General features: G+C 37.5%; 1 protein-coding gene across 4 annotated transcripts in view; it reads right to left on the bottom strand.

Annotated features, from left to right (window-relative positions):
- Positions 1-14,575, bottom strand: part of LOC131030214 (cell wall integrity protein scw1) — a 63,403-nt gene that overhangs the window by 23,601 nt on the left and 25,227 nt on the right. For 3 of the 4 annotated variants that reach the window (XR_009359007.1, XR_009359006.1, XM_057960935.2), the window contains exons 4-5: positions 11,040-11,178; positions 10,830-10,932 (exon numbers count right to left, since the gene is read on the bottom strand). Coding sequence is in view for 2 of the 4 variants with exons in the window: in XM_057960935.2 (XP_057816918.1) it covers positions 10,830-10,932; positions 11,040-11,178 (242 nt within the window). In the remaining 2 variants the exon portion in view is untranslated. The remainder of the gene's footprint in view (positions 1-10,829; positions 10,933-11,039; positions 11,179-14,575) is intronic. The other variant, XM_059211939.1, reaches the window with a different exon arrangement.

Raw genomic sequence — 14,575 nt, forward strand, 5'->3', positions numbered from 1 at the left:
CTCATGAAATCTACTGACATTCTGAACTTCATTCTTCTCTTCACTGCTTGCTCATCCATCAGGTTAGCCCAATAATCCTCTATGTCAATTTTGTGAGTAAACTTCTCTCCCCTGATCCTTCTGACCTTCTTGTCTAGATCAAATCTTTCTCTCTTCTTATATGTAGCAAATCGACAGAATGCAAGCTCCTCACTCGCAATGCTGGCGGCTATGGCGGACTGGCAAACCTCTGATGTCTTCCCAACTGAAATAGGGAATGTCATTCTTGTCCTGTGCTTCGCTCTCTGGATAACATCGAACTCTAGAAGCTGTCTTACCACTTCCAACAATATCATTCTATTGGTTGGATAACTAGGAAGTTTGTAGGGTTCAGATTGAAACCCATGAATCCTGAGGTATGTGAAAGTGGGAAACTGTATATACCACGATCCATATTTTTCTATTAACTCTGTTGCCTCCTTGGACAATCTTTTGTGGATTCCGCCTTGCAGCATCTGTGTGATGTACATAGTGAATGCATCATTCACTCTCTCATAGTCTTCAATTCTATACATGCTCAGCTGGGGGTAGCACTCATGACTCTTGAACTGTCCTTGCCCATTCCCGACTTCACCTTTGCATATTAATCCTCTGTATGAATGCAAGCAGGACACCAGGTAAGAAGTCATGGCGAATGACTTGGACCGCTCTACATTCCTTAGCTGAAAATCCAGGTTGTCGCTTATAATCTTGGACCAATTTATTAGTGTTCCTCTAAGACAATCCTAGATGAAGTAGAACATTCATCCATCAAATATTGCTCCATGCAGCATCCCCATCACTCTGTTGAGTGGGAATATCAAATCACTATATTCCTCCTTAAAATCTATGCACATAAGTCATCCATCAAATATTGCTCCCTACGGCATCCCCATCACTCTGTTGAGTAGGAATATCAAATCACTATATTCCTCCTTAAAATCTATGCACATGAGTGTCTTGGTAGCCTTGGAATGATGAGACCTAGGCTCAATCATCCATTCTTTGTTAATTAGATTCTTGCATACACCCATCTTCTTCGTGTATCTTTCTGCATAATACTCCTTGGTCACATCCTTCATGTCTGTTCCGCGTGGAATTCCGAACACCTCTGCAATAGCATCCTTCATGTCTGTTCCATGTGGAATTCCGAACACGCCCTTAAGAGTCTTGATCATTCTTGTGAGCGGATCGTAACATCGTGCACACTCCAGGATAAGCTCACTGCACTGTATGGACTGGGGAAATCCAACGGCATGGAAAATGTCACTCTTCATAATGTTCGCATAGGCTAGGGATGGAACTTGATCTCCGACTCCGAACATCCGACGCTGCATCTGGTCGAAGTCTAGGAAATGCATGTTTGTATCAGTGATCTCCTTCCATCTGGATGAAATTCTGAGCTCTGGATAGAATCCAGTCTCCAGCATCTTCAATAGTTCTTTCCTTTCCTTATATCCAGACTTTGACATCGCATCTGTATGAAGCTTGAAGTTAGACTTAGGAAAATAATATTCGTAATAAAATTCTCGACTTTCTAAAGATTTTAGCTTATTAGAGCATGAAGTCAGGAAAATAATCCATACACTTGGTAATTTTTAGCAATTAAGTTCAAAGTGTGACAACACTAAGGCATGGAAACCTTTCATAAAATTCATGAATACCTCCTTATGCTTAGAAAATATGCAAGCTAAAATGCAAAGGAGTATACCGGACAAATGATGACCAAGGAAAGGTGTGAAAGGTTATGTTTTCACACAATGTGTGTCTGAAGACACCTTCCGCAATCAACAATGGAGGTCAAACTTTGAAGACAACCTGAAAATCAGACTTTTAAAACATGTTGCAATCTTCAAAATGTGCATAAACTCGATAAAAAACAGTTCTAATGATGAAAACAATCATATTCAAGAATGTAAGTATCGCTGGTAAAAAAATTATTTCTGAGGACAAGTCTGAAAATTGAATACTTCAGACTTACCAGCACTTTGCAAAGTAGTTAAAAATCCCTGAAAATGATGAAAAATGGCTAAGGAATAAGCTCCAAGCAAAATCGCCAAAATGGTTAGGTGGCTGGAAATGAGAATTTTTGAGGACAAGCGCCTAACAATGGAGTTTCAGACCTGCAACAGCAATAAGATGGTCTAAAATGTACAGAAAACTCCACAAAATACCTCCAAATGCAAATCGCCTAAGTTGGAATTGGCTGGGCAAGAAAATTTAAAATCTTAAAATTAATGGCAGCCATTAATGGAGGTCAAAAATCTGAAGCAAACCTCAGATCTGAAGCGAATCAACAAGCTGGAAATAATGGCAGCCACCACGCATTCATGAAAATCACCAAAATGTGGCACCAAATCACTCCCAAACTAAAATCGAAATTTTCCCAACTATGGTGCCAAAATGGAATTCTGAAAAATGTTGTCAATGGCAGCTTAGATTTGCAGTGGCAAGGATGGCAGCAATCTGGAAAATCGCCCAAGTTGGGATTGAATACCCCAAACACAAAAAAATCGTCTTCCTTATCAAAATCGAATTTTTCCAGCTATGGCGCCAATGTGAAATTCTGAAAAATGTTATTAATGGCAGCCTTGATCTACAACAATGGAGGTCTGGACAGCAAGCAAATAATGGAGGAAAAAATCGCCCAAGTCTCCAAACACAAAATCGCCACCTTTCACCTAAAAATGCCAAATTTGGAAAAATCGCCAAACTTAGCAAAAATCGAAAATTTGGAAATGGTCTTCAATGGCAGCAAGGGGAATAGATCAGCAAGCTGAAAAAAAATAGAGGAAAGAATCCTCAACCCAACACTTCACTTCAATCACTTGCTAAAATTCACCCAACGTGGAGAAAAAATCGCCTTTCATGGAAACACCTGGCAGAAATAATAATAAAATAATGCTAAGGCTCCTCTCTTATACTTGCTTTCACCTCTCACTTTCACCACACAAGCAATGTGGGATAAAACACTTGCTTAAATACTTGTTTGGTGAAAACCTAACTTGCTTCTAGAAGGTAAAAATATTAAATGATTATTGCAAGTTATTTAAATTTTGCTTTTAAAATTTTAAATAATCGTTAATCATTATTTAAAAGCAATAAAAATGGGGCTTATTTATTAAAATATTTCAATTTAAATCAAAATTAAGCCTCAAGGGAAATATCGACTTGGGTTGGGATTGAAAAATCCTTTAAAAATTATTAAAATGTCAAAATTTGCCCCATAAGGGAAAATCGACCCTAGCTTGGATAAAAATCCATGCATAAATTCATCAAAAATGCACACAAAACTCCCTAGGGGAAAATCGATGACAGTCTAGATTGAAAAATCCACACTCCAAACTCACTTTACTTGCAAAAATCACTCCCTGGTGGAATTTCGACCTCAGTCGAGATGAAAATCCGGACTCAAAACTCTTCAAAATACTCCCAGTGGAAAATCGATCTCTGTCTGGATTAAAATCCGGACAAAAATCCTTACAAAATGCTCTCAGGGGAAAATCGACCTCTGTCTGGATGAAAATCAGGACAAAACTCCGCAATCACTTGTCACAAAAATCCTGGTGGATAATCAACCCAAGCATGGAATCATCCTCAATGTTGTCCGCACTCCTGGTGGAAAATCGATGGCAGTCTAGATAAATCCTGACACTTAGCCAAATTTTAGCACTCCCAGGGGAAAATCGATTTGGGTATGGATAAACAGTGGGGGAAAATAGCAGCCAGTATGGATTTCAGGGGAATCCCATGTGTAGTATGGATTTTGAGTGGGGGAATGGGTTGGGTAGTCTGGAATGTGAGGAGAAAAGCACCTCTAGCATGGAATTTGACCCTTTTACCCTTGGAATATGGATTTCCCTTAGGATTTTATCATTTTAACCACCCAAAATCACTTAGAAACATTAAATTTAGACTGGACTTGCAAATTTTCCAAAAATATGAGCAAAACGCTAGGAAAATATTGGAATAAAGTGCGAAACCAACTTAAATAAATACCTTAGGAGCGAGAAAACAACTCCAAAGGGTCTGTGAATACCTTGGCACTTTAAAATCACTGATGCGCGTGTTTAAAAAAACACGTTAACATTCAAATGGTCAAACACTTAGGCAAAACTTAGGATCATTAAAATATCAACTTTTGCAACTTGATCCTAACACTTCAAAAACCCTAGACGGCACTAGGCATGATCAAAATTCTAAGACTTGGGCACAGGAAACGCAAAATTGCCCACTAAGCAGCCAAAACCCTAACCTAACAACGCGGAAAGCCGACAAAGAGGGGGTCCCCGTTAGCAATGGGGCGATGTGTGAAAAGGTCACAACAGTACCCTTACCAAGTCCATTAGACATCTAAATGGAAATGAGATCATTCTTTAGGTCGTGCACCAAATTTTCTCATGCTTGTTTCCGAAACATGTGTCATTTCTCACTCCCACAACAACCTTACAGCTCAAGCACAACATTCTAGCTCCCCCACTCACTAATCATATGCATTCTTCAGTGCCTAGGGGTTTTGCTTCCTTACAATGCTCAACATTTCACACATTGCCTGCTCCATGGCGAATTTCTTGCTACTGTTACCAAAGTGTGCTTCAACACCAACCACCCCTTTCTCATTCTTTGTGCACGTGCTTACTAGAATTGATGCACAAGATGTAATTCTTTGTAACATTATGTCACTTTATATAAATTGGGAATAGAATAATAAATCAAATACCCATGTAACAATCTACACAGAAAGACAAATGACAACAGTAACATAGTTTCAACAACAAACCTCATTTTTCATTTACCAAAAAATTATTAATTGACCTAAGATATCCTCTTGGTTATTTAATTACCCCTATTAATGACTAAACCAAATGCAATTTCCATTTATTTCTAAAATTGACAAATTTATCATTGATGAGGGGTTAATCATTATGTCAGCATTCTGCTCCTCTAAGACAATAATAATTTAATTACCCCTATTAATGACTAAACCAAATGCAATTTCCATTTATTTCTAAAATTGACAAATTTATCATTGATGAGGGGTTAATCATTATGTCAGCATTCTGCTCCTCTAAGACAATAATAATTTAACTACCCCTATTAATGACTAAACCAAATGCAATTTCCATTTATTTCTAAAATTGACAAATTTATCATTGATGAGGGGTTAATCATTATGTCAGCATTCTGCTCCTCTAAGACAATAATAAATACAAATGTCTTCATTATCAATCAACTGTCAATTGTAATGGCATAACTTTGATTATGTTTCATTCTAGCTTTGATATATTGGGTTCTTCACCATCTCAAGAACTCTCAAACTGTCACAAAAAAGGTGAAATAAGTGATATATGATCAAGCTGAAGATAAGAAGATATGTTCCGCAGCTACATTGTTTCACAACTATATTGCCTTCCTTCTATTCTGCCTCAATGGAAGATAAGGCAACATTATTTTGTAGCTTGCTCTGCAATGAAATTACTCCCAAACCAAGACTTCTAGTATCAACTAATCCAAAAAGCATGAAGTCTGCCTCTGATATAAAATGTGAATGTCAAGGTTCTGTTTGACATATCAAAAAAAATCATTTCAAAGTTTGCCAATGTTGTTCTTGTAACTTGAGATAAATTGAGAAAGAAAGCTTACTGAAAAACATAAGTTTGGTTAAGGAGTGGTAAGATAAGTAAGATTTCCTGCCAATTGCAGGGAAACCCCAGGACATGTTTCCAGCATAAATACTGGCGTTTTGGAAACAGAAACACTCCAAGGATGAGGGGACAGGTAGGGGATGTCCCCTTCCCATCCCCTAAACTCAGAAACTTTGTGTGGACGGCATGAAAACGCGGAAATGGGAAAGGGGAACGGCCAGCCATCTCAGGGACGATCATGGACGTCTCCTGACCGTCCCAGGGATGGCCATCCATTCCCCTTGATTAACAACGATTTAATTAAAAAAAAAACTCACCCAAACTTGAAAACAAAAAACTCTTATTCTATTGTTTAAGTGGCCCCCACACTTCCAGCCACCCTATATGGGTTAAAACACATAATTTTGTCATTGCTAATCTGATTTTGAAGGAGAGCCAAAAAGGAGGAGCAAGCAGCAGGGTCTGAACTTTGATGGAGAGAAAAAAAAGGAGGAAAAAGCAGGGTTGGAAGGAGTGGTTGGAGCAGTTGGAGCATTGAGACCACTCCAAGTGAGTCCTTTCTTTCATTTTTGGTTTTTTATTTCAAATTTTTTTAAATTTACAGAAGAAATGTTCATCAAATGTCTATTTTTTTCCTCATATTTCAATACTTTAAACTTGCAATTATACTTATAAAACATGAGCAGTAATAGTAGTGACCAAGAACTTGAAGAAGTTGGAAATGAAATAAATGTAACTAGGGGTGGGAGTGAGGGTGTTGGGAGTGAAGCACAACATCCACAAAACCGATTTGAGTGCCCTTTGGTAACCTTAAAACCCTATGCACAAGGCCCTTTTAAACCCAAAAAACCTTTTCTTTGCTTTGTTCATCCCATAGATGTCAAAAAGAAAAATTTAGGAGGGAGTAGAGTTTGGTTATGTCACATATGCAAAATTGATTTTAGAGGGAGTAACTACACAAGGGTGTGGTCTCATTTCTTGGATGTTTCGGGCAAAGGAGTTAAATTTTGTAAAGATATAAAGGAGGATGAGAAGATGGAGTGTTATATGTGGAGGCCGAAAACAAGTATATAAAAGAGGATAAGAAGATAGAGTGTTACATGTGGAGGCCAAAAACAAGTGTGAAGGTATGCTCATGCCAGTGCAATTTCCTTCACAGTCATCTATGCCTATGTCACCTGGTGTTGGTAATGGCAATGCTATTCATAGTATGGATGCCAAAAAAGGAAAGAGGAAGGCTAGTGATAGTAGGCAGCCAAGGTCAGTTTCGAATATGTTCAATGTGAATATGTTTAATGTGCGGGCACGGGACATGACAGACTTCCATTGCTAATTTTTTTTCACCCATGCTATCCCATTTCATGTGGCCCATTCTTCTTACTTCAAAAAAATGGCCAAAGATATAGCTACTTTTGGTCCCTCTTTTATATCCCTTGGAGATCATAAACTACGCACTACTCTCCTTGACAAAGCATGAGTTTGGTGATGGAGGACATGAGGCAAACTTGGATGTGGACAGGTTGTTCTATTGTAATGGACAAGTGGACAGATATTAGACATCAGCCACTCATCAACATCATAGTCACATGCACAGCTGGCTCTTATTTTCTTAGAGCCATTGATTGTTTAGGGAAACACAGGGATGCAGATTTCCAATTTAACATTTTGAGAGAAGACGTAGGGAAGGTTGGGACCTCAAATGTTGTTCAGGTGATCATTGATTTAGCACGACAAATTGGCTAGCTTGATGGTGCAGGGTGCTTAAAGCACATCTTTTGGCCTCAATGGTGTGTTCATGCATTGAAGGACATAGGAAAATTAGATTGGATAAAGTAAGTGGTGGCACAATCTAGAAATATTCAAATGTTCATTTGCAACCACCACACCTCACTTGCTCTCTCCAATACTTTTTCAAAGAAGGCATTTCTCAAACCTGTGGAGAAAAGATATGTCAATTACTTCATTTTGTTAAAGAGGATGATTGAGGTGCATGATGCTCTACAGCTGATGGTGGTGAATTCAGAGTGGAGTAAATGGCCTCATTCAAATATGTTAAAGAAAAAGCCATCAAACAAAAGATTATTGATGATGATTGGTGGTCCACTGTGAGGTAAGACATTGCTAATTTAACAAAAATTCTGATTTCAATATTTTTTTTTTGTTGAATCTTTTAAAGTTTCTAAGTTTCCAAGTTGCCATTAACTTTGAGATTGATAATCTTTAATATCTTATTCATATTTGAAATTTTTTTTGCACTTTGCACATATGTTTGCTCCATCATCTCACCTGTTGTAGATGTCATTACATATGCTGATATGGACTCTCCTAATCTTGGAGAGATATATGAGACTTTTGACAATATGATTCAAAAGATGAAGGAAGTAATTTTGGCTAAGGATTATTATTTGGTCTTATATGAGCAGTATATTAAGCTCATTGTCATGCAAAGATGGAACACTATGAACACCCCACTTCGTATAGCAGCATTTGCACTAAATCCAAAATGGTATTAGCCCAAGCCTGGAAGGTCTCCTCCTTCTAATGATGATCAGGTGCGACGTGGTTTAATAAAGGCCCTTCAAAAGATGTATTCACCTGAGCAGTCCTGTATGCTTCACGAACAATGGGTTGCCTTCTCAAATCTTGATGGTCCAAACTTCAACACACCAAAGGTGAGGATGGATAGAGCATAACTAGCACAAAAAAAACCCTATTGGATGGTGGCAATGGCATGGGTCAGATGCACCAAAGTTGAGAATGCTTGCCATTCACCTCCTTTCACGAGTTTTTAGTTCCTCTATTGCAAAGAGGAATTGGTCTACCAATGGCTTTATTCATTCCATCAAGAGGAATAGGCTTACTCTAAAAAGGCAGAGAAGTTAGTGGTTGTGCATAATGCTCTGTGACTTACAAATCGTCAAACTCCTCAGTATCGACAAAGTCCAATTTCAGATGGGATATTAATCCTGAAGACACCACCCAAGTTGATAAGTACGAAGCACAGGGGGGATTGGTTGGGATTCTGTTGGATGATGCAACCTTTGAGGTTTTGGCTGACAGTGGGAGTGACATTGATTTTGATGAAGATTAGGGGCAGCAGCATACTTTCTTTGTTTTACTTTTAACTCTTTTGAGACTTTTGACATATATGATATTTTTGTTGAAACTTGCAGCTTTTGGGCATTTTGATATTCATATAATTACATGAACATTGACAGCAATTCCAGATTCACTGAATTAAATTTAGAAAAATGTATGAAATTGAAACTGAAAGCATTTTGAATTAGATATAGTATTAAGTTACATCATGTATATGAATTTATGAATTTCAACTCTCATTTCAACTCAATTGCTATGTATAATGTATATGATGAATGATTTTAGATTTATCAATGTTATCATATGAATATATTTGAAATTTCCCTATATATTTTAAATTTTCCCTATTTTTTATATGGTAATCCCCTCTACCGACCCCTCCATCCCCAAAAAATGGCAAAAAAAATAATCCGTCCCAGAAATCCATTTCCCTGTCCCCCCATCCCGCAAACTCAAGGTAACATAGGCCAATTGTCAATACACTGTTTCATTGATCAGTGGCAAATTATGTGTTTTGCAAGTTTTATCCCATTTTTTATAGGCATACATAATGGATCAGATTCAATTATCCTAAACTTCTTCAAAAGTGTTTTGGCATACTTAATTTTTGATACAAAAATAGCACAATCAAGTTGCCAATAATCCATACCTAGGCAATAGTGTTGGAGGCCTAAATCTGTCATGTCAGAAACAGAACATATATCAAATTTCAACTATTGAATGGTATTAGAACCATTGGTAGTGATGGCAAAGATTGACATATATAATGAGGATGGCTATGTCATCAACATCATTTTTGAAGTATAAGTCAAGATTAAAAAAAATTCATCTAAATCCTAACAAAACAAACATAAATCTTATCTTTTGGTCTGCTAAATTCACCAATCCAATGAAACTATTATTAAATCCTCCTGAATGCCCTTTGGCTTTGTACAAATAAGAAAAGGAATTGATTAAATTGACAACTTTCATTGACATGTCACCACCATCGCTTCTGAAGTATAAGTCAAGATTAGAAAATTTTCATCTAAATCCTAACAAGACAAACATAATTCTTATCTTTTGGTCTGCTGAATTCACCAATCCGGTGAAACTATTATTAAATCCTACTGAATGCCCTTTGGCTTTGTACAAATAATAAAAGGAATTGATTAAATTGACAACTCTCCTTGACATGCAATGATTGCGCTTTCTCCAGAGTTCACCAATCACCAACTCTTAGTGCCTCTTATGAGTTCAGCTATGTCTGCCTCCACTAAGTCAGAAAATTGATTTCTTCTAAAAATTTTAGGCAGTTTCTATTTGTAACAAGACTGTTACTAAAAATACATTAGACTGTGACATGGATTTGTCTGAAATTTCCATACAAGACATTTCATCGACACACACAAAAATCTGATCTATAACTATACTTATGACCACATGAACATGCATGTTTGAATCAACACAAACCCATAGAATGATTGGTCTTCCCAAAAGAAGAACAAATTAATCCATACCAACAAGTGTCAGCATGCAATGTACATAGAAGACCAATAAATTATAATCATAAGAATTTGACTGGTTCTACCACAATTTACACAAAGATCATTAAATGTAAAGGATATTTGGAAGGTGATATCAGTAAAGAGTCTAACTATTGTAGTTTTAGCATCTAAAAGTCATCATACATTTTTGATTTAAGCATCATTTGGTTGTCTTTGTTTATAATAACCTCATTCATACTAGCAAATATATAAGCATGAAATCAAGCACGTGAAGATCCCTCATTATCATCACCACCATAACTGGAAAAAGAAGAGGTAGCAATTTGTTTTTAAGGCTTCTGAAACATGTATATAAATATATGGCATAAGTGGTTTCATAAAGGCTGCTATATTATTATTTATTCAAATCATGGCTAAGCCAAAACTTTATGATCAAGTCAAGATTAACATTAGATACTGTAGAATTAATTACAGCTCTTTCTTCCACATTTGATTTCTACAATATAAAAACGGATAAATCTAACCATGAATTGGTGAACAAATATTCCATCCCAGGTTTGACAAACTAAAAAGGCATTACCTGAACAGGTGCATAGCCTGCAGGAGCAACAGGCATGGGAACTGGCTGGACTTGAGGATATCCTCCATACAGATCATATTGAGCACTTGGAGGCGCCATATAACTGGAAATTCAAATATTTAAAGGTATGATGCTTTCTAAAGGTCAGAAAATCTATCTAAATACTAGGTCTATAAAGAAAAAAACAATAGAACATTATGAACACCTCACCCCTGTGGACCCCATACAGGTGCAGGTTGAGGAACAAAAGTCCCTGGAGCAGGGTAAGCTGCAGGATTGTAGTCTCCACCAGTTCGCATTCTTTTGCTATGGTCAAAGCTGTTTGTGTCTGGTGCGACAACAGTAACACCTGAAAAAATTAGAAGTAACTTTTCCAACCTTAATACAATTCATGTGTGTTATGCAACAGCACAAAACTTAAAAGTTAATTTACAAAACCATGACAAAAAAAAAATTAAAAGACAATGTAAAAAATAGATTTGATGTATTATGTAGCCAGAGCAAAATGTCTAATTACAACAAAGTAACCCGAGCAGTCCAGCAATTATGTAGTCATCAAAAACAAAATAAAATATATTTTCCACTGGTCATAGAGAATCCAACAATTGGTTATATTATGTATTCCCAAATAGTTCAAATTCTATAAATAGATTGAAGATGCCTAATCACTACACACAAGCTATCAGTGCCTACTTACTATCCTTAAATAATATACACTTTCAGCCGAGCTCAATGCAAGTATGTCAAATTAAATTCAACTTGTGAAGCTTTATACTGAAGGAACTATGATGTTCACTAGTGAACTAGAATTGAATTGCATGGCAGAAGCAATGATAGCATAAACTGGAATATAAACTAATAAGTGAAATCCAAATATATTTTATCCACCCAAAGCATAACACGCAATGCCCAGATTGTCTTTTAGCCATTACAAAAGGGTTGCAAAGATACGGAAAAATAAATAAACAACCACTGAGATAGTAAAATGTAAACAAAAGCAGAAAGAAAAACTCCAGTTGTTAGATTACTGAAAAAAGCACATGCATATTTACACAAGGTCTATTACAATGCTGAGAGATAATCCACTTCAGTATTGGTCATCAGTACTTCATGTGTGATGATGAATTTTCATGGCCAATTATATTTTTAGCAGTCAGATTTTATGTTTATCTTAGTTTGTATGGTCTGATTGTCCCAGATGCAAAAGAACGAGCTTAGGTGGGACATTTGAGATATGCTTTCTATGGAAGTGGTTTTGGACAGATCTTACACGACTATAGCTTGCCAAGAGAAACAACAATACTGTAACTGGAGACTTTAGTCTAAGATGAAAACCAGCACTTCTCAGGATCTATCACATATGCTGCATGAACTGACATTTCAATAAAATTTTCAATTCTGATCCTCTTTCACTTTAGGTAACTAGATTTAATCATAGAAATTCAGCTTTGTCCTATATTTAACAAGAAATACACAGTGACCATTCAAAATTCATATTTCTATTTTTCAATTCAAATTTAGACTGTGTTCCACAGAAACACGTCCCCCCCCCAACTCAGGCCTGCGTTTCCGAAATGGGGAGATGGGGATGTGGCATCTCCTGCTGTCCTGCCACCACCACCGGTGCTCTGCCGAAGACGTGGAGATGTCTCGGTGTATCCAAGGAGTCTTGGAGACGTCTCAACATCTGCAAGACTCCTTGGGAAATGCCGAGACATCTCCAAGACTCCTTGGGAGACACCCAAAAGTCTCTCGAGGGGTGGGGAGACGCCCAAAAATCTCTCATCCGAAAATGGAAAAAAGCAATTTTTAACTTTTTTAAATGAGTGATTTTTGGGGGTTGGGGGGTAACCCTAATTTGACGTGGGCCCCACCCCTTCCTCCAATGCAACACAAAACCACCAAATTTAGTGATTTCAATCACATTTCTAGGTCTTTTTTTTCCAGCAAGCTGAAGAGGAGAAAAAACTTGGAGAAGTCTGGTTGAAGGAGTGGAAAGAGCGAGTGCAAGTGTGAGAGGAGTGAGAAGGAGCAAGAAGTAGAGGAGGAAGAGGATTTTACAACATTTTGGAGAGATTTTTCAAGCACAAGGTAGGTTTTTTCTTTTTTTTTTGTTTATTTTATTTTCTGATTTTCAATTTTTTGGTTGTTTAAACTTGTTTTTCTTAATTCATTTCAAAATCAGATTCGATGTTGAATCTTAAGGGCAAAATGATGAATGAATCATTCCTCATTTTGCCCTCGAGATTCACCATTAAATTTTAAACAATAAATTTAAAATTTTATTTTTAAAATTGAAATTTCAAACTTATTATTTGTTAAAATAGGCTGAATTTATTTTTATTATTATTTTGTGAAATGCAATGTCACTATCACCATGAGCTCCCATAACATGAATGAGGATGAGATGGAAATCCATTCTCATTGTGGAAAAGATTCAGATTTTGAACCTGAGGCTAAGGGGGGTGACCATGGGACGGATCCTAGAGCCCAATCTAGTTCCATGGCAAGCGCACCAGCTAGTACAAGTTGCCCTTCAGAGTTGTTGGCACAGTATGCTAGGGGTCCTTATGATCCTAAATCTCCTCTAAAATAGTTTGCTTCAAAAATACAAGGCATATCAAATACAGGTGGGGGAAAAAGGAAGTGGCAATGCAACATTTGTGGTCTTACATGGTTTGGTAGTATCACTAGAGCAAATGCCACTTCCTTTTTTGGAGAGGAAAGGTGTGGATCCATGTAAGTTTTTGGAACAAGTTAAAACCATAGAATACAGAATTGAGGTCGTCAAGGAGGCTATTTAGGAGGTTGGGCCACAAAAAGTGGTCCAAATAGTGATAGATGCAACCCATGTGTATAGAGCTGAAAGGAAACTTATTGAGGCAACCTATAGACATATTTGGTGGACTCCATGTTGTGTGCATGCCATGAACAATGCACTCAAGGACATGGGGAAGATTGACTAGATTAGAGGAGTGGTCAGTGATGCGAGAGATGTGCAGATGTTTATCTTCAACCACCACACTTCACATGCACTCTTCAGGACCTTTGCGAAGGAGATCTTGAAACCAGTTGAGACCATATATGCATCCTATTTCATTCTCTTAGAGAGAATGATTGAGTTGCAAGAGGCATTGCAACTCATAGTTATGACAACAGAGTGGAATAGGTGGGTCGAGGCCAAGACAGAACAGAGGAGAAGGGTGAAGGAGATAATGACGAGTGATGTGTTTTGGACTAATGCAAAATACAGTCTCCATCATTTCTCCTGTATTCCAGGTCATCAGATATGGAGATGGGGATGGGTATGCACCTAACCTTGGAGAGGTGTATGAGTGCATCAATTATATGCTTGACCAAACGAGGGTTGTCGTGCAAGTGAAGGACCCCACTCTAGCATTCTACAATAAGCACATTCAACCAATCATTCAACGCAAATGGGACAAGCTCAACAGTCCTTTGCATACGGCTGCCTATGCCTTGAATCCTAAGTGGTACAAGGCTAGACCGGGTAGAGTTACACTGATTCAGGATGATGAGGTGAAGGTGGGGTTCTTTAGGTGCATAGAGAAGATGTATGATGCTATAGATGTTGGCATAATTCGCACTGAGTGGACAAAATTTGCCACTCTTAGGCATTATTCAGATGCAGCAAAGATGGATATAGAAACTATGGCAAAAGAGGACCCACTTTTGTGGTGGAACTGTCATGGTCAAAAATCTTTGACCACCACTCTAGCTATCTG

The sequence above is a fragment of the Cryptomeria japonica genome, chromosome 9 (assembly GCF_030272615.1).
Source record: "Cryptomeria japonica chromosome 9, Sugi_1.0, whole genome shotgun sequence".
NCBI lineage: Eukaryota > Viridiplantae > Streptophyta > Pinopsida > Cupressales > Cupressaceae > Cryptomeria > Cryptomeria japonica.